The sequence below is a fragment of the Artemia sp. Qi Xiang Cuo genome, chromosome 5, assembly GCF_049724085.1.
Source record: "Artemia sp. Qi Xiang Cuo chromosome 5, ASM4972408v1, whole genome shotgun sequence".
NCBI classification, from domain to species: domain Eukaryota; kingdom Metazoa; phylum Arthropoda; class Branchiopoda; order Anostraca; family Artemiidae; genus Artemia; species Artemia sp. Qi Xiang Cuo.
Window position 1 is genome coordinate 77,410,435 of NC_142798.1, and position 18,266 is coordinate 77,428,700.

Here is an 18,266-nt window from a genome sequence, read left to right on the forward strand (position 1 = left end):
TGAAAAAAAGGAGAAAAACAAGGAAAAAATAGAATCGCTAAAGCGATTCTTCTTGTTGTATACGGGGGGAGGGGGCTCTATGTTATTTCCAGAGTTACTGTGCCTGAGTTTGCTTGTTTGCGTTTAATGGGATAAAGCTATTGGATTACTTTGAGGTTGTTTTCATATTGATTTGTACCCTCTAATAGATAGATTTACAGTTAAATTAAATTGAGAGATCTTCTCCAATTCCTAGAATAGGTCTTTCTCTCTGGGTATTCTCACTAGCACCATTTTTTTTCTCAAAGAGACTGAGACGCCATATATAACACCAATTTCATATAGCGCCATCTTTGTTCTCATATCATTAAGGTGCTGATTTTTTTACTGGGAACAAGCAGAAGAGGGGAAGGAACCCCGTAGGAGTGCCTTACTGTACCCGCTGGTATTCAGTTACCCGAAAATTGCGGGGAAAAGGCGAGGGAGTACTTACGCTTCCCTTGTTCCTGGCTGATCTCAGAAAATAGAATCGCTAAAGCGATTCTTCTTGTTGTTCAAGGGGGGGAGGGGGCTCTATGTTATTTCAAGAGTTACTGTGCCTGAGTTAGCTTGTTTGCGTTTAATGGGATAAAGCTATTGGATTACTTTGAGGTTGTTTTCATATTGATTTGTACCCTCTAATAGATAGATTTACAGTTAAATTAAATTGAGAGATCTTCTCCAATTCCTAGAATAGGTATTTCTCTCTTGGTATTCTCACCAGCACCATCTGTTTTCTAAAATAGACTGAGACGCCATCTATAACAAAAATTTCATATAGCACAATCTTTGTTCTCATATCATTAAGGTGCTGATTTTTTACTGGGAACAAGCAGTAGAGGGGAAGGAACCCCATAGGAGTGCCGTACTGTACCCGCTGGTATTCAGTTACCCGAAAATTGCGGGGAAAAGGCGAGGGGGTACTTACGCTTCCCTTGTTCCTGGCTGATCTCAGTATTCTTTGATGACTATTTGCTCCACCCCTGGTCACTCTGATTGGACTACGCTCTGTGATTTTGCATCTGAATCTGACCGCCCACTGATTTTGCTTACTACGTCAGAAGCCATTTCATTCCGAAAGGAAAATGAGCAGTGTGAAGCCAGACTTGGTTTAAAGCCCGGTTTTGAACTTCGTCTTCCGAGCAATCAAAGCGGGTAACAAGTATGATGAAATAGTGGCAAAGGCAATACAGTATTTCAAAGCTGATATGCTGACTACGGCAAGGGATGAATTATGGCAGTTAGCCGCTATGTCTACTCGTACTACAGATTGTGTTAAGCCCCAGGACATGGTTGCTGATTTGATAAGAGCCATCTAGACTGGTGATGAGAAGAGAGTAGTCCTCTCCAAGTTTGTAATCTATGAGTCTGATGAGGTACCCATACTCTCAGGGGAGGTTACAGCCACACTGACTCGCCAGGTCAATGAGCTTCATTCTACTGTGGGCAGTCTTATTGACCACCCAAGCTTCTTCAGATCAGCACAAAATAAGGCTAGCGTGAGTGCGAGTGCAAATGTAATAAACCCTCCGGATACAGCAAAACCTTCTTATTCTGTGATTCTCAAACAGCCTCCGAAAGGACTCAAAAAGCTCCAGAGTCGCAAGGAGTATCTTGAGGGCCTTGATGGTGATTGCTACACCCATATAGTGAACCTGAGGCCTCTTAGCAAAGAGTGGCGCGTGATACTTGATGATAAGAATGCAGCAAAGTCTCTCGCTGAAGCACTAAACAGTGCTACAGACACTGATGCTCGGCTGAAGACCCCCGCTCATTTTGGTATTATAAGACATGTTCCCGATAAGGTGTCGCTAAACGATCTATGCTCAAGGATTAAGAATTGCAAAAAAGCCGAGAGAATTTGACAAACTCGCTCATACAAGCTTGTCTTTGAAAGTAAGGACGATTGACAATTAGCAATGAACAACCCCATAACTTTCGGCAACGAGCACTTTTGAATAGACATGTATTGGTATTTCCAGATGAGGTGTCTTCAGTGTCTAGATTACGGTCACACTGCGAAGGGTAGTAAAGCCACTATTTAGTGTTTCCGTTGCGGTGGCAATTGTACAAACTATAAAGATAAACCCTGCAATGCTGCGCTAAAGTGTGCTCTCTGTAAGCAGACAGACCATCCGTGCTACAGTGTTAAGTGCCCCTTAGCCAGGAAGCTCATCATGAAGGCATGATCAACTCTAAGTTAAAAGTTTCTTCGTGGAATCTGAATGGCGGTGTAGTCAATAGACTCCCACTGAAAGCTTGATGTCTTGCAACGACGTTTTGTGTCTACAAGAACATTTCCTTTCAGCCGACTCGCTTTCCCTGTTAAAAGTGAATGACAAAACTCGCCTTTACGGGGTGCCAGCTAAGAATTCGGGCAGAAAAAGACCTTCCGGCAAACTGTCGATACTAATCAGTTCTCACCTTTCGGCATCAGTATTTGCCGAGAACGAGTGTTTCCTTGGTATAAAAGTTGCAAATCTGATAGTATGTTGCTGCTACTTACCAACTGATTACAAGAACTTGGCTTCTGAAGAAAAGTTCTCCCGTGCAACAATAAAGCTTTCTAAATCTTCGCAGCAGTGTGCCTATGCATCTCATCGTGTTATCCTCACCGGAGACGTGAACTGTGGCCTCTCAGTGCCAGATCACTCGAGATCTCAAATACTTCTGTCTGCTCTGTTCAATCTGTATTTTGTCCCAAATGACCGTTCTTATACGTATATCCATAGCTCGGAGCAACAAGTTCGCTTGGTTTCATGCTCTGCTCGAACGGCGTGACTGCGAAGGCTCAAGCCATGTTGACTTTAGCATATTATTATCAGATCATTTACTAATCTCCAACTCTTTTCTTATTGATAGTTTTCTCTTTAAAAAACATGAAAAAAAGCGGAAGTGAAAATTCAAATGTGACTGGAAGAAAATAAATGCTGTTTTATATAAGCAAAGCTTGATGCCATACTTGACAAAATTAAGATCCCTTTCCAACTACTGCAACAATCCCCAGACCTCATCGAGTCGGAGAAAAAAAAAAATTCTAATCAACATTTACTGTAGTGAAATCATCCATGCAATGCGTTGTGCCGTTCCTGTACGTAAAGTTCGTTCGGGTTCAGAAATACCTGGCTGGTCGATAAATCCGGCTTTACAGCAAAGTTGCAAATCCTCAAAGTTTTGGCACCAAATATGGAATGATTGCGACCGGCCGAAATCTGGTGCCATTAATGACATACAGTTACATACCAAACGTCGTTTTGCTAGGTGTCTTGCCAATCACAAAGCTGAGATTATTGTCTGCAGGAGCGAGCGTCTTGCAACTAACCCCAATGAAATTTGGAGATTCATTGGGGGAAAAAAGTCAAAAGGAATCTCTTTAGAGCTTCCAAGTGAGAGCTACTGGATCAACTATTTCACCAGCGAATTTTCTTCACCTGATCCAGTGTTAGAAACCCGCTATAAGTCCCTGCCAGTGGATAGTTTAGTTGATACTGAACAAGACTTTGGTTTCGTTTTCACGGCCTCTAATATTTATAGTGCTATCATTCACCTTAAAAAAAATTTATCGGTTGGTTATGATCAATTATTTGGTTTTCGTTTATTAAATGCAAATGATTATCTGCTGAGGCATCTACATTTTTTTTGCCGAATCATTTTATGTTCTCGCATTTTCCCCGATTCTTTTTGTGTCGGTGCATGGACTCTCGTTCCGAAAAAAAGATAAAGATAGCCAGCAATGTTGTTCCTATAGGCATATAACAGTTTCTTTTGTTCTATGTAAATTGCTAGAGTTACTAGTGATTAAGGACATATATAGGGCTTGTTCGACTCCAAACAACCAGTTTGGATTTAAAGAAGGCTATAGTCGGGAACACGTGCGTTATATACTAACCAACGTTCTTATGGATACAGAGAATAGTGGCGAGTTTCTCGTCCTTGCAGCTCATGATGTCTCTCGTGCTTTCTATTCTAGTGTACATTCTCATTTGCTATATAGTACGCAGCAGCAAAGTCTCAGTCGTTCAGTTGTGCGAGTATTTAAAAATCTGTATGCGGGATTATGTGTTGTTATGAAAGTACCTACTCGTCATGGTTACGTAATGTGTAAAGCCGTAATTCGAACTTGGAAAGGAATCCGCCAGGGTGGTGTAACTTCACCACCATTGTATAATAACAGTGTGGTTACACCCCAAAAAAAGGCTATAGTTAGTTTTATTTTTAAAGGTTTGAACCTTCCCATACTCAATTACGCTGGCGACATCCTGAATTTAAGTAGAACTGTATAATCTGTTGAGGATATTTTTTCTGTGCTTAGTAGGGAATATGCCGAAATTGGTCTCAATTTTAATGCTTCGAAGAGCGAGGTCCTTACTTTAAGCAAATCTGTTGGTGATTTTGGATATGTACAGTCAGGAAATCAGAGTGTTCGGTTATCTGCTTGTATTAAGTATCTCGGTCCTCCGATAGGGGATAGTGTAAAAACGAAAAGGGCTCTCCTTATCTTTCATCTCAGTGACAAACTTAGAAAAGCGTTTAGTGCGCTAGTTTGCTGTAAAGCTTGCTAAAGCAGGTGTATTCTCGCCCGTGTGTACAACGCTTTTGCGATGCCTCATGTCCTCGCATTGACTCTATTTTGGAATATGTTTACGGCAACTGATAAAAAGACTATTAGATCCGTAGATTTTCGTTTCGCGAAATTTCTTTTGTGTATACCCCTATGGGCTAGAAACAAAAGAATAGTGTCACCCTACTTGTTAACTGAGCCTACTTGTTAACTGAGCCACTAACCGTGGCTGAGCAGCGTCGCGGTCGCTATTTATCTAGGCTTGATAGGACAAACAGCCTCCATCCTCCTATGTGTTATTAGAATTATTTGAATCTATTCTCGATAGTATAGTTTTCTTTGTGTGTTCTTCTTTCTTTTGTTTTTTGTTGTTTTGCTTGTTTTTTTTTGGTCTTCATCTACTCCACATTGAACACTTGTGGCCAATAAAGATATTGATTGATTGATTGAATAATGCAGTTTTCTTTCGATATGACGCCATTTCCGAGAGGTTTCAAGCTGTTTTTTGAAAGTTTTACAAATTTATTTTCAAAATAATAGTTTGAAATTAAGACTAATGGAAAGAATAGCTACCATTCATGAATTTGCTACAAATGGCTATTTTTTTCTCACTAGCCTTTTTTTTCACCTCATCTTCAATTTTTTTTGTTACTATGGGCTACAAATGGCTATTTTTTCTCACTAGCCAGTTTTTTGTACCTCATCTTTAAATTTTCGGTTACAATGGGCTACAAATAGCTATTTTTTTCTCACTAGCCAGTTTTTTTGTACCTCATCTTTAAATTTTCGGTTACAATGGGCTACAAATAGCTATTTTTTTCTCACTAGCCTTTTTTTTCACCTCATCTTCAATTTTTTTTTGTTACTATGGGCCACAAATGGCTATTTTTTCTCACTAGCCAGTTTTTTTGTACCTCATCTTTAAATTTTCGGTTACAATGGGCTACAAATAGCTATTTTTTTCTCACTAGCCAGTTTTTTTTACCTCATCTTTAATTTTTCGGTTACAATGGGCTACAAATAGCTATTTTTTTCTCACTAGCCAGTTTTTTTTACCTCATCTTTAATTTTTCGGTTACAATGGGCTACAAATAGCTATTTTTTTCTCACTAGCCAGTTTTTTTTACCTCATCTTTAATTTTTCGGTTACAATGGGCTACAAATAGCTATTTTTTTCTCACTAGCCAGTTTTTTTTTACCTCATCTTTAATTTTTCGGTTACAATGGGCTACAAATAGCTATTTTTTTCTCACTAGCCAGTTTTTTTGTACCTCATCTTTAAATTTTCGGTTACAATGGGCTACAAATTGCTATTTTTTTCTCACTAGCCAGTTTTTTTGTACCTCATCTTTAATTTTTCGGTTACAATGGGCTACAAATAGCTATTTTTTTCTCACTAGCCAGTTTTTTTTTACCTCATCTTTAATTTTTCGGTTACAATGGGCTACAAATAGCTATTTTTTTCTCACTAGCCAGTTTTTTTTACCTCATCTTTAATTTTTCGGTTACAATGGGCTACAAATAGCTATTTTTTCTCACTAGCCAGTTTTTTTGTACCTCATCTTTAAATTTTTGGTTACAATGGGCTACAAATAGCTATTTTTTTCTCACTAGCCAGTTTTTTTTACCTCATCTTTAATTTTTCGGTTACAATTGGCTACAAATAGCTATTTTTTTCTCACTAGCCAGTTTTTTTTTACCTCATCTTTAATTTTTCGGTTACAATGGGCTACAAATAGCTATTTTTTTCTCACTAGCCAGTTTTTTTTACCTCATCTTTAAATTTTTGGTTGCTATGGACTGTGGTTTGTTCTTTACTAGGTTGCCCCAACTGGGGCGCAGTAGGATGCAGTTAAAGAAGAAAAACTGTGGAAATGAACAAAAAAAAAGAAATTTCAAAAAGTCAAGCAAGGATGTTGTTTCTTTAGGCTGCAAGTTATGAACTTTGCCCATTGTTTTCATATAGTATTGGTTATTGGGAAGTATACAGATGTTTTCAGGAGGGATTTTTTTTCTGGTTTGCGGGCTGCGTGGGAGGATCTTTCCATGGAGGATGGTTCATGGGGGAAAGGACATTTCTATGAGGGGCGCCAGATTTCCCAGCATTATTTAAAGAAAGATCAGAAATCAAATTAAAAAAACAAGTTTTATCAACTGAAAGTAAGGAGCAACATTAAAACTTAAAGGAACATAAATTATTACGTACATGAGGGGGTTCTCCCCCTAGTCAATACCTCTCTCTTTATGCTAAAACCTTTTTTAGTACTTTCAAAAAAGCTATCTATTCTAATCAAATGGCCTTTGTGATTCAGGGGTCATTCTTAAAGAATTGGAACAAAATTCTAACTTTAGCGTTTCAGTTTCAACCTTTCAGTTGAAATTTTTTTTTTTTTTTTTTATTTAATCATATACATGGATGATTATTTGGTCACTTAGAGGTAATCAGGGTATGCTTAGCTTACCATATACCAACTATATAATTAAATTTTAAAAAAAAGTTTTTTTCAACTGATAGTAAGGAGCAGCATTAAAACTTAAAACGAAGAGAAATTATTACGTATATTCGTAGGGGGGCCCTTCCTCAACCTCGATTTTTCTGCTTAAGTCTGCAAATTCTTTAAAAATATTTCCCGTTTAAATTCAACGACCCCTGTTTTGAGCAGTCTGTCTTAAAGAATTGTGACAAAAAGTCAAACTTAAGCATAAAGACCCAGTAGATAAGATAAGAGATAACACAAAATTTAGTTTCAAAAGATTATCACAAGCTCAAATAGAGCCGAATTTGCTTTATACGTCCAGTAAAATGTCCATGTAAAATTTCTCCTTTTAAATTCTCCCTCCCTCCCCCTCCCTCTCCAGAAACTTTCCTTCCCATGGAAAATTCTAGCAGAAATGTCAGTACATTTTCCAAAAAACAAAGACTATATGTGAACAATGGGTACATTGCGTAAATTAAAGCCCTTTGACCAGGGGCTATTGGGGTCTTATCATCCACATAGGCATAACTATTGGATCTTTCAACCATGCTGAATTAAATGGGTATCTCAAAGTTTTGATAGGTCTCTGGGGAATCCCCCCAGGAAATAAAAATAAAAAACTAGCTAACTTTTATTTATAGTTTAGACCCAGAAAGGCCTAAAAACTTTTAGAAATTAGCTCAAGTACCAACTCCTAAAACCTTAAAGCCTTTATTCACCTAGATCAAGCATTTTATTCTCAAATATTAAAGGATCTTTTTTTTTGGAAAGTGTTTGGTTACCTTACCATGTAAGTACCAGCGAATATTTCGAGTGAAATTAAATGCAAAGACATTAATAACACCTCTAGAGCAATGTGCATATGCTTGCTTATTATAAGCTAAATAACAGACAAATGGCTAAACCTATTGCCACTCAAAGATATTTCATGCGTAAAATGCTATGCTTTCCTCCTATCTTAAGCCTATGCAAAGCATAAAGAACTTGGAGACAAGTAAGAAAAACTTAGTGAAGTAAGAAACTTAACTTAATAACAGACAAATGGCTAAACCCATTGCCACTCAAATGTGTGAAATGCTATGCTTTCCTTCTATCTTAAGCCTATGCAAAGCATAAAGAACTTGAAGAGACAAGTAAGAAAAACTTAGTGAGGTAAGAAAAACTTAACTTAATAACAGACAAATGGCCAAACCTGTAGTAAAAATTAGTGTATCTATGAAAAGCAATGGTTCCATTCTATATGAAACCCAATATCCATTGAGCACTATAAAGAAATTGAAGAGAAAAGTGAGATAAAGTATTTATTATTTACAAAAAAAAGAATTACATGCTAGGCTACTGCTGGTTCAAATTTGGAAATTATGGTATGAATTTTGAATTTTATGGCTCTGGCTCCTTTTTACTACTTTTTGTCCAAAAATAATAAGCTTGTCCTTTATGTCTTTATGGCTTTTATGGCTTGTCTTTTATGGCTCTGGCTCCTTTTTACTACTTTTTGTCCAAAAATAATAAAGCTTGTGTGTTAAGCAAATAACACACAAGTCTTGCAGAACATTTTTGTCATCCTGAAAGGGGTAGTTGTTTCAAGTCATATTTGAATAAGAGTTAAAAAGAATTGGATTTAATTCATTTGTTGTATTCATATGTGTTCATATGAATTGTATTTAAGCTCATTTATGTAAAAAAAAAACAAGTTATATGGAAGAAAATTCTGCCATAATATATGGCAGGGACTACTTTAAGGATATACTAGCAAATTGAAACTAAGCATCAAATACAGATACAACTTAAACAGTATAGTAGTAGCATACTTGTATTAGCCTACTAAATAAAAATTGCTGCCAAAACATGATGGAAAGGGAAAGAAAAGCTTTTTAATGAAAACTATGAAAATAATAGTCACATTTACTATCCAGTTTTGACCTGGTTCAGCATCCAGTCAGTGGTATTAGAAATGAGTTTTTGTTAGTCTTGAAAAATCAAGCAAAAAATGAACAACCATCAACAATAAGCTCAGAAACATCAAAGAATAGTCTCCCAGACTGTAAAAAGAGTTGTATAGTCTAGAAAACAATACCATTTACAATTTATTTCCAGTAGAGAAAAAGCCTAAGAACATACTAGGTTAAAACTAAGAACCTCTTTCTTTCTATCCCAACCACCTATTCCTAATGTGGAAACATAAAAAATAGAGGACCAAGTTTTCTTGCCTTTAACTCTGCTTTTAGAAGCGTTAGATTACTCTGCTGTAAGTCATAGTCATGCAATGAAATAGAAGACGAAGGGCTATTTTGAGCTCCTCTTGGGGCCACCATAGAGGTGAAGCTCCTTGCTTCTTCTGATGATCTTGGGGAGTCCATATCACTTGTATCAAGCATAATGCTTGATGGTCTTGCTGATGACATTTCTCAAATCTGGAAAAAAAAAAATGTAAAATTAAGAACCACAATAACGGTCAAAAACAACAACACAACTGGGTTTTCCTCTTTTTTTGGTCTTTCAATTTTACCAGGAAATAATTTCTAGTCTCCACCAAAAGTTACAAGCCTGAGAAAATTTGTCCGATTTTTGAAAAAAGGATGAAAGACCCCCTAGAAGTCATACAAATGTAATGAAAAATCACACCATCAGATTCAGCGTATCAAAGAACCCTATTGTAGAGATCCCCAGTTCCTCTCTGCAAACATATGGAATTTGTAATTTTTGCCAGAAGAAAGATCACAGATGCATGTTTATTTATTACTTTTTTTGTTGTTGTTTTTCCCAGGGGTGATCATATCAACCCAGTGGGCCTAGAACGTCGGGAGAGGGCTCATTCTAACGAAATAAAAAGTTCTAGTGCCCTTATTAAGTGAGCAAAAAATTGGAGGGCAACTAGGCCCCCTCCCACACCACTTTTTTCTCAAAATCATCCAATCAAAATTTTGAGACAGCTATTTTGTCTGCATAGTTGGAAGGCCCAATAACCATGTCTTTGGAGATAACATGGCCCCCACAGCCCAAGGGGAAAGGTGTTTAAATTATAACATTTGTCCATTGTTATGTATGGTATTTGTTATTGGGAAGTATGCATACATATTTAGGGTGGAGAGGGGACGACGAATTTTCTGCTTGGGGGATTTTCCACAGTTTCCACATGTTGTACCTTTTGTCTGTTTGCTCAAAAATTATTGTTCTTGGTGACTTCAATGCGCCTGATATTGACTGGTCATCCCAAGCTACGTCAGGGATGGAAAAACAAACAATGGAGATGATATATGTTAGGAAAAAAAAAGACTCGTCGTGTGCATACAAAAGGGCTTGGAATCGCTCCACTCAATCTCTATGCGTGCACCAGGAATTACCCTAATCATAAATCATTACTAACATTTAAGGGCGTCCAAAGAAGTTTTGGAAGTATGTTAATAGAAACAAGGCTGATTCCTCAAATGATTTGTGCATTTTTGATGACCCAGCTACTAGTTAATTAATAAGCAATGATCAGACAAAGGCTGATGTATTTAGTAAAGTGTTTTCATCAGTTTTTGTAAATCCAAATGACATTCATGCATGCAGTCCACCCCGCTTTACCAAATTTGTATCAGCAGATGAAGTATGCTTCAATGACTCTGATATTTCTTCAGAGCAGGTTTAGAAAATTCTCCATGATCTTTCTGTTAATAAAGCTCCAGATATAGATGGTATTTCTAATGCTTTTCTTTGGAAGACATCCATGTGTTTAGCTGAACCTCTTGCGTTTCGTTTAACCAATGTCTGTTGAGTGGTAAATGCCCCTTAATATGGAAAAAAGCAGTTGTAAAGCCACTCCATAAAGGAGGATCTAACTCCCAATTTCCAAATTATTGTCCAATTTCAAACACCTCAATCTTTTCAAGAGTTCTTGAAAAGATTATTGTTTATTGGATACAGGATTACTTCAAGCAGAATAAATTATGGCATCTATCACAACATGGTTTTAGAAAAAACAGGTCATGCAATAAGAAGTTGCTAGAAGTTATAAAAGATTTCCAAAATATGGCTGATATTGGTTAGAAGTTTGATTGTTTGTACATTGACTTCAGTATACCATTTGACAAAGTTTCAGTTAATTTGTTGCTTGAAAATGTGAAAAGTATGAGTTAGGCAGTAGCATTTTAGTATGGATTACAGATTACTTATCAGGCCATTCCCAGCAAGTTATAATCAGTAGTGTACTTTCAAGTAAGAGCCCCATTTTGAGTGGTGTGCCACAAGGCAGTTGTTTGGGCCCAGTGTTATTCTGTTTGTTTGTCAATGATTTGCCTGAAGTATTTTGTCACTCGACTGTCAAACTGTTTGTAGATAATGTAAAACTGTATAAAAGTGTCACATTCCCAGTAGATGTTGCCCTTATTCAAGAAGACCTGAATGCCCTAAATGATTAGTGTAAATCAAACTCCATGTTTATAAACCACCAAAAATGTTTTGTACTTCATTACTTTTTGAAGAGCTTGACTCATCATTACTTTCTTGGTGATACACCTGTTTCATCTGTGGATTCTTAAACCACAATTTAACCTTCAAACTTTCATGACACTATACAAGACAATAGTATGCTTGGTGGTAGAATATCATTCCTCTGTGTGGTATCCAACATGGAAATGTGACTTGCAGCAAATTGAAAAGGTTCAACTTCAGATGTCAAAAATTGTGCCATATTTCAGTCATTTACCATATCAGTGCTGGCTGCAATGTTTGGGACTTTCTTCCCTGCAGTTTCAATGGGACAGGATTGACCTGATCAATATGTTCTGTATTATGAAGGGTGTTGATTATGCAGACTGGGCTGATTTCTTCAAGCTTAGTCTTTACTCAGCCACTCAACAAAACTTGTATAAACTGCATCAGCCACAAGTGCACAAGAAAATAGGTCAATATACCTTTGTTAACCGTGCAACAAAACTTTGGAATAGTTTACCTGATACCATAGTTTCTACACAAACAGTGCAATAATTTAAGAGTGCTCTTGTTGAAACAGAGTTTGATGAAAAACAGTTTCTGTAATATAGTTGGTTGTATAGTTGTTTTAGCTGAAGAATATTTTTGTTTTGTGTTTTGCAGTGTTGCTGTTTGAGCTGTCATTTCTTGTGTTTGTATTGTGACAAGCCTATAGCTTTCTCCTGTATTGAATAAAATAAATATGTTTAGGGCCAGGCTCATTTCTGAAAGCTTCACTCACTTACTTTCAAAGATAGCAAGAAGCCCCTCAGGTAGAACTTCACTGATTTGTTCTTCAAACTCAACTACTTTTCAAGATAGAAATAGGTCACCATCTAGACTTTTACTAGAAATAGATTATCATACCCCCCCCCCCCCATAGGTGACATCCCTGATGGTCTTAGATGTAGCCCTAGATAATATATTTACAGTTGTTTTGTTTTTTGTAATACATCACATTTGCTTTGTTAACAGGTATTCTCACATTCTTAGCCAGGTGAGAAACTTTCCACCAAGTGATAGCTGGTAGAAACATTATTTTATCATGATTTAAAAGTGTAGGTAACACTATTGAATTATGACTCTTCAGAAGAAAACAATTTAAAGCAAAAGAGTAGTACCATTAGATTCCTTATTGTATGTTCTTCCCAAATATCAGGGTCACTTTTCTGACATTACACCCCCCCCCCTCTGATGGTCCTAGATATAACCCTTAAAATAAAATACATACACTAAAATAATGAAATTCTTACTTTGGTGCAGCATGTTTTTATTAATCAGATTATCATGTTTCCTTTCATTGTTATCCTCTTCATTTACATTCATATCTAAATATAGTGATAGGCCTATATGGGACTATCAGGGGGTGGGGGTGCATTGTCAGAAAAATGATCATGATATTTGAAAAGAGCATAAAATAAGGAATGCAATGGTAATATACTTTTTGTCTTATAATATTTCCTTCAGCAGAGCCAAAACTCAATAATGTTACCAAAATGTGGATTACAGTGGAAGCAAACATGACAGTCTTGAATAATAGAAACATACTGCATATTATTCTTAAAGTTTGTCATATATCCTAGGGCTATAGCTGAGAACAACAGTGAGAGGGGAGATGCACTGTCAAAAATTTGACAAGGACATTTGGAAAGAACATCAATTAGGAAATCAACAGCTGCTGCTTTTATTTGTTCAATATATTTCCCAGTAAAATACTATTTTAGCTACTTTTTGCTATCTTGGAAAGGGGGTTAGGAAAATAAAACTTTCAATAATGAATCCAGGGTCAAAACTTACCCCAGAGAAACTTTTCCATTTTATCCTGCCAACCCTTCTCTAATATCTATGTCTTGGAAATTTGCTTGGTTGATAAGTATACCTATTGCGACTTTAGCAGAACATCGTTTTACATTAACTTTCAGTTGTTAGTTTCTTTTTCTCTGGGTTTTGGGTACTGGTGCATTATGCAGACACTGCTATATACTGTATGTGGAATGTCAAACAGGAAATGCTACAGTCCAACAGGAGACAGATACAGGTTATAATGGTTTATGAACAAAATCATAAAAATTACAAGTTACAATTATGTGCCCAGAATGCTGTAATGTCTTTCACAATTGCTGAAAAATAATCTCTGCCTTCAGATTGTCAATATGCTTCTCATACAAGTATGAAGTCATGGCATATCTATTTTTGTACTCTTTTGTCTTAGGCAATAACCCTTTATCCTGTAAAAATTCAACTGCCTCTTTTTCTGTCTTTGCCAAATCCCAAATTGTAATTTTAACATTCATATTAGATCAATTCCACTCTAACAACTGTTTTAGTACTGGGTATCTGTCTCTCCCATTTGACTGTAGCATTTCCTGTTTGACATTCCATACACCATATATAGCAGTGCCCACATAATGCACTAGAAGCCTACCTGTTTTGTTCTGAAAATGCAATTCCTGTTATTTGAATAGAATTTTAGGCCATACTAATGAGTTTTTTCTAAATTTAGGAAGTCTATTTGCAGATCTTTCAAACCACATAAATTAGGATTGAGTGGAAGCTGAAAACAGTTTGGTTGTAGGCTACTTTATTTAAGCAGAAGATCTATTTTGGAAGTTTTCACTTTTACAACACCAAGGTGTTTAAAGATCATCAAAGGTCAGGAGCCTCTAGAGAGAGGAGTGGAGGTAGGTACTTCAAAATATCTCCCAAGATATACTTTAGTCTGTAGACCCATCCCTGAAAGTTTCATTGGTACTCATGTAGAAAGCAGTAAGTGTGCAAGAAGTGAAGTTTTGTTAATGCTAATGAAATAAAACAAAATAGCATGAAAATCTAATAGTTCAGAAACAGATTTGGGCTATATATTTGCATATTAGGGGGGTTAGGGGTACAGCATAGCATATATTAAATACATAACCTAACCTAGGTACCTTTTAGGCCCCTTAAACCCCAAAAAACTGAAGTTTAAATATAGCTCCTGCAGTGAGAAACCTTTGTTTATACCTTACTAGTCAGTGGAAACCTATTAATCAATAGCACATTTGACATTTCTACATAAGTACCATTTCTTTTTTCTAACCTAAACCATTTCCAACTTTGCTCAATCTCAATTTATGAGGTTTTTGAAAATCTATAAATACACTTCCTAAATAAAAAAAACAAAACACATTGATATGCCTTAAAATTCTCCTCAAATAACAATTCCAAGAACTAGAACCAGAGAAAAAGAAACTGAAAAGTAGCTAGTAAATTTTTACCAAATCATATTATTGACTTACAAATAAAGTGAATATACCCTTCACTACCTTTTTTTATGCTCTTTACAAATATAATAATCATTTTTGTTGCAAATGAATCTTACCCCCACCCCTATATACAAATTCAGGGTATATATTTGCACATTAGAGGGGGTGGGGCAAATTATATTTCTGATGTAAATGGGAGGTAAGTTTAAACTTTACCCACACCCCCCTACCGTGCAAATATATACCCTGAATTGGTATACAGGGGTGGGGGTAAAATTCATTTCCAACAAAAATGATTATTATATCTGGAAACAGCATAAAAAAAGGGTAAATATCTACCAAATCATATTATTGACTGACACATAAAGTGAATATACCACTTGATGCTGATTAAAAATATAATAATCATTTCTATCGTAATTAAATTTCAGCCCACCCCCCTATATATGCCAATTAAGGTTATATATTTCTAAATAAGGGGTGGGGGTAAAGTTTAAACTTACCTCCCATTTACATCAGAAACAAAATTTGCCCCGACCCCCCCCCCCTAATGTAGATACATAGGTAAAGTTCTACAAAATCATCTTAGGCTATTGATTTAGGAATAAAGTGAATACACCATTTGATGTCTTTTTTTTTATGCTGATTACAAATATAATAAGCATTTTTATTAGACATGAATTTCTGCCCCCCCCCTATATATGCCAATTCAGGGTTAGGTTAGGTATAGCCTATATAGGGGGGGGGGGCTGAAATTCATTTCTGATAGAAGTGCTTATTATATTCATAATCAGCATAAAAAAAGGCATCAAATGGTGTATTCACTTTAGTCTTAACTCAATAATATGATTTCATAGAACTTTACCAAAATATATAGGCTACCCTGAATTGGCATATATAGGGGGGGGGGCTGAAATTCATTTTGGTAAAGTTCTATGAAATCATATTATTGAGTTAGGACTAAAGTGAATACACCATTTGATGCCTTTTTTTTTTAAGCATTTCTATTGGAAATGAATTTCAGCCCCCCCCCCTATATAGGCTATACCTAACCTAACCCTGAAATGGCCTATATAGGGGGGGGGGCTGAAATTCATTTCCGATAGAAATGCTTATTATATTTGTAATCAGCATAAAAAAAGGCATCGAAAGGTGTATTCACTTTAGTCCTATCTCAATAATATGATTTTGTAGAACTTTACCTTCATTTCTGATAGAAATGATTATTATATTCATAATCAGCATAAAAAAAGGCATCAAGTGGTATATTCACTTTATGCATAAGTCAATAATATGATTTGGTAGATATTTAGGTCAATATATACCAAATCATATTATTGAGTTAGGACTAAAGTGAATACACCATTCGATGCCTTTTTTTATGCTGATTACAAATATAATAAGTATTTCTATTGGAAATGAATTTCTGCCCCCCCCCCTATATATGCCAATTCAGGGTTAGGTTAGGTATAGCCTATATAGGAGGGGGGGCTGAAATTCATTTCTGATAGAAATGCTTATTATATTCATAATCAGCATAAAAAAGGCATCAAATGGTGTCTTCACTTTAGTCCTAACTCAATAATATGATTTGGTATATATTGACCGATATATCTAAGGTAAAATATTATTTTACTAGGCTAGATATATCTAGCCTAGATCTAAGGTAAAATATTATTTGGTCAAAATTTTAATAGGAATGCCTGTCAAGTATTCAAATTTCTAAGACTTAGAAATCAGAAGAGGGTTAGCATAGAAGCTTGACAATACCTTCCCAGAGTATGTTTTTAGTCCTAGGCTAGATTCATACTGAAAGTTTTATTTTCCTAAACTAGCCCCTTTTCAAGATAGCAAAAAGTAAGTAAACTGGAATTTTACCTCAAAAACATCTCATGAAGCACTAGGCCTACTTTAATTTCAAAGTCGGCATCCTAGTCTGATATGGCAAAACAGGATATACTTATCTAGCATAGTCAGCTATAAGGGCTTAAATTTGTAGTTACTTCTACTATTACCACAATCTGAATTTGATAATAGCTGGGATTTTTCAGCCATTAAATCGCTCCTTGGCATGAAATAGATCTATTTCATGAAAGACAATTTCCAAAAACTAGCCATTTTGAGACAGCAATTTTTTCTATCTGAAAAGACAATTTTGTTTTCAAACTATCCTTAATTAATATTCTTTATAGATGGCAGGAAGGTGCAGCTGCAATTAGAATGGAATAAGAACTTAATGTTTGATTGTCAGACTAAGTTTACTAGGTAGTAATTAGGAGAGCAAAAAAATCACCCGAGTACATTTAAAGTGATTTAGTATGTAAAAATTAAGTTCTTCATATAAAAATATACAAACCTAAAGAGGAATACATTTTTATCTTGAATTGAAAATCTCTTTGGTCATGGTTATAATCAAACGACAAACACTGACAGGTATCGCAAAAAACCTTTTTTATTTTTCGTTCTCTGACGGATTCCTAACCAGATTACTGGAACAGTCTTCAAAGATCATTGCCACAGTCTACCAAAAATATTTTTCAACGGTCTTCAACTTAAACATATTTCTAGAAATCTTATATAGGTTTCCTTAAAGCAAAAGGTTTCAAAACCTTTAAAGTGTCTTAACAGCCTTACAGGACATATTGGAATTTTTTAATGTGAGAAAAGCCACAAAATTGTTAAAGAACTCAGTTAAATCTTATTTTTGGCTGGTCAAATATAAACTTCAAGGATCTTTATTTTGTCATTTTTTCTGGAAATAATATATTTAAATTTTTGTAACCAATCTATATTATAGCGACTTTGGATTTACTGAGTTTAACAAACATACAGGTAGAAACTTTAGGGTGGGTGGGGGAATTTGGATAGAACCTTTCCAAAATACACTTGAAGGGCTGAATCTTAACTTGAAAAGCTTCAAAGTTTTGTAGAGGATCCAAAATTATTTACTTTCAGTATAGTAAAATTGAATTAAACTATGTTTTGCCATTGATCATTCCGTAAAGGGACAAAACGAGTTCATACCTTGACGGGGCATTTCCGGTCATTTTTCGCGTGGATTTTTCACCACAAATATGGTTTCTTTTGTTTTTTACGCTTCCTAGCAATCGTGTAAGACTCTTGGTAATGTTTCTGTGTTTGGGAGATTTCGTAGATTGAAACGCCCCTCCTTAACTCGCTCTAGACGTGTTTAACAGTTCTTGTAGATAATTCCGGATAATCCCCCCTGTTGTTATCATCATCAGAAATGGCACTACACCTAGAAGAAAAATAAAATTTTACATCAAACAGGCTAATTCTTATTAGCTAAGCTAAACCTAATTTTGTAGTTAGTTACTTACTTATTTACTTTCGATAGGAACCAGGCGAAGACCTCTCCTGCCCAGCGCAAATGGAACTTTGAATTACTGCTGACGACAACTTTGGTCTGTCGACTGCAGCTCCCCCGGTGATCTTCAACCAGTCTCTGTCCCGTTTCCTACCATGCCTCCGGTAGCCATCCCATGGTTCAAG

At 35.9% G+C, this 18,266-nt stretch overlaps 2 protein-coding genes across 2 annotated transcripts in view; one reads left to right on the forward strand and one right to left on the reverse strand.

The window, feature by feature from the left end:
• Dlg5 (MAGUK family member discs large 5) overlaps positions 1-16,882 on the reverse strand; it is a 195,504-nt gene extending 178,622 nt beyond the window's left edge. The window contains exons 1-2 of the mRNA XM_089089949.1: positions 16,769-16,882; positions 9,267-9,470 (exon numbers count right to left, since the gene is read on the reverse strand). Coding sequence (XP_088946075.1) covers positions 9,267-9,461 — 195 coding nt within the window. The 5' untranslated portion in view covers positions 9,462-9,470; positions 16,769-16,882. The remainder of the gene's footprint in view (positions 1-9,266; positions 9,471-16,768) is intronic.
• Positions 11,605-12,027, forward strand: LOC148952555 (uncharacterized). The gene has a single exon (XM_089089222.1). The coding sequence runs from the start codon at positions 11,605-11,607 to the stop codon at positions 12,025-12,027; it is 423 nt and encodes a 140-aa protein (XP_088945348.1).
• Positions 16,883-18,266: the final 1,384 nt, after the last annotated feature.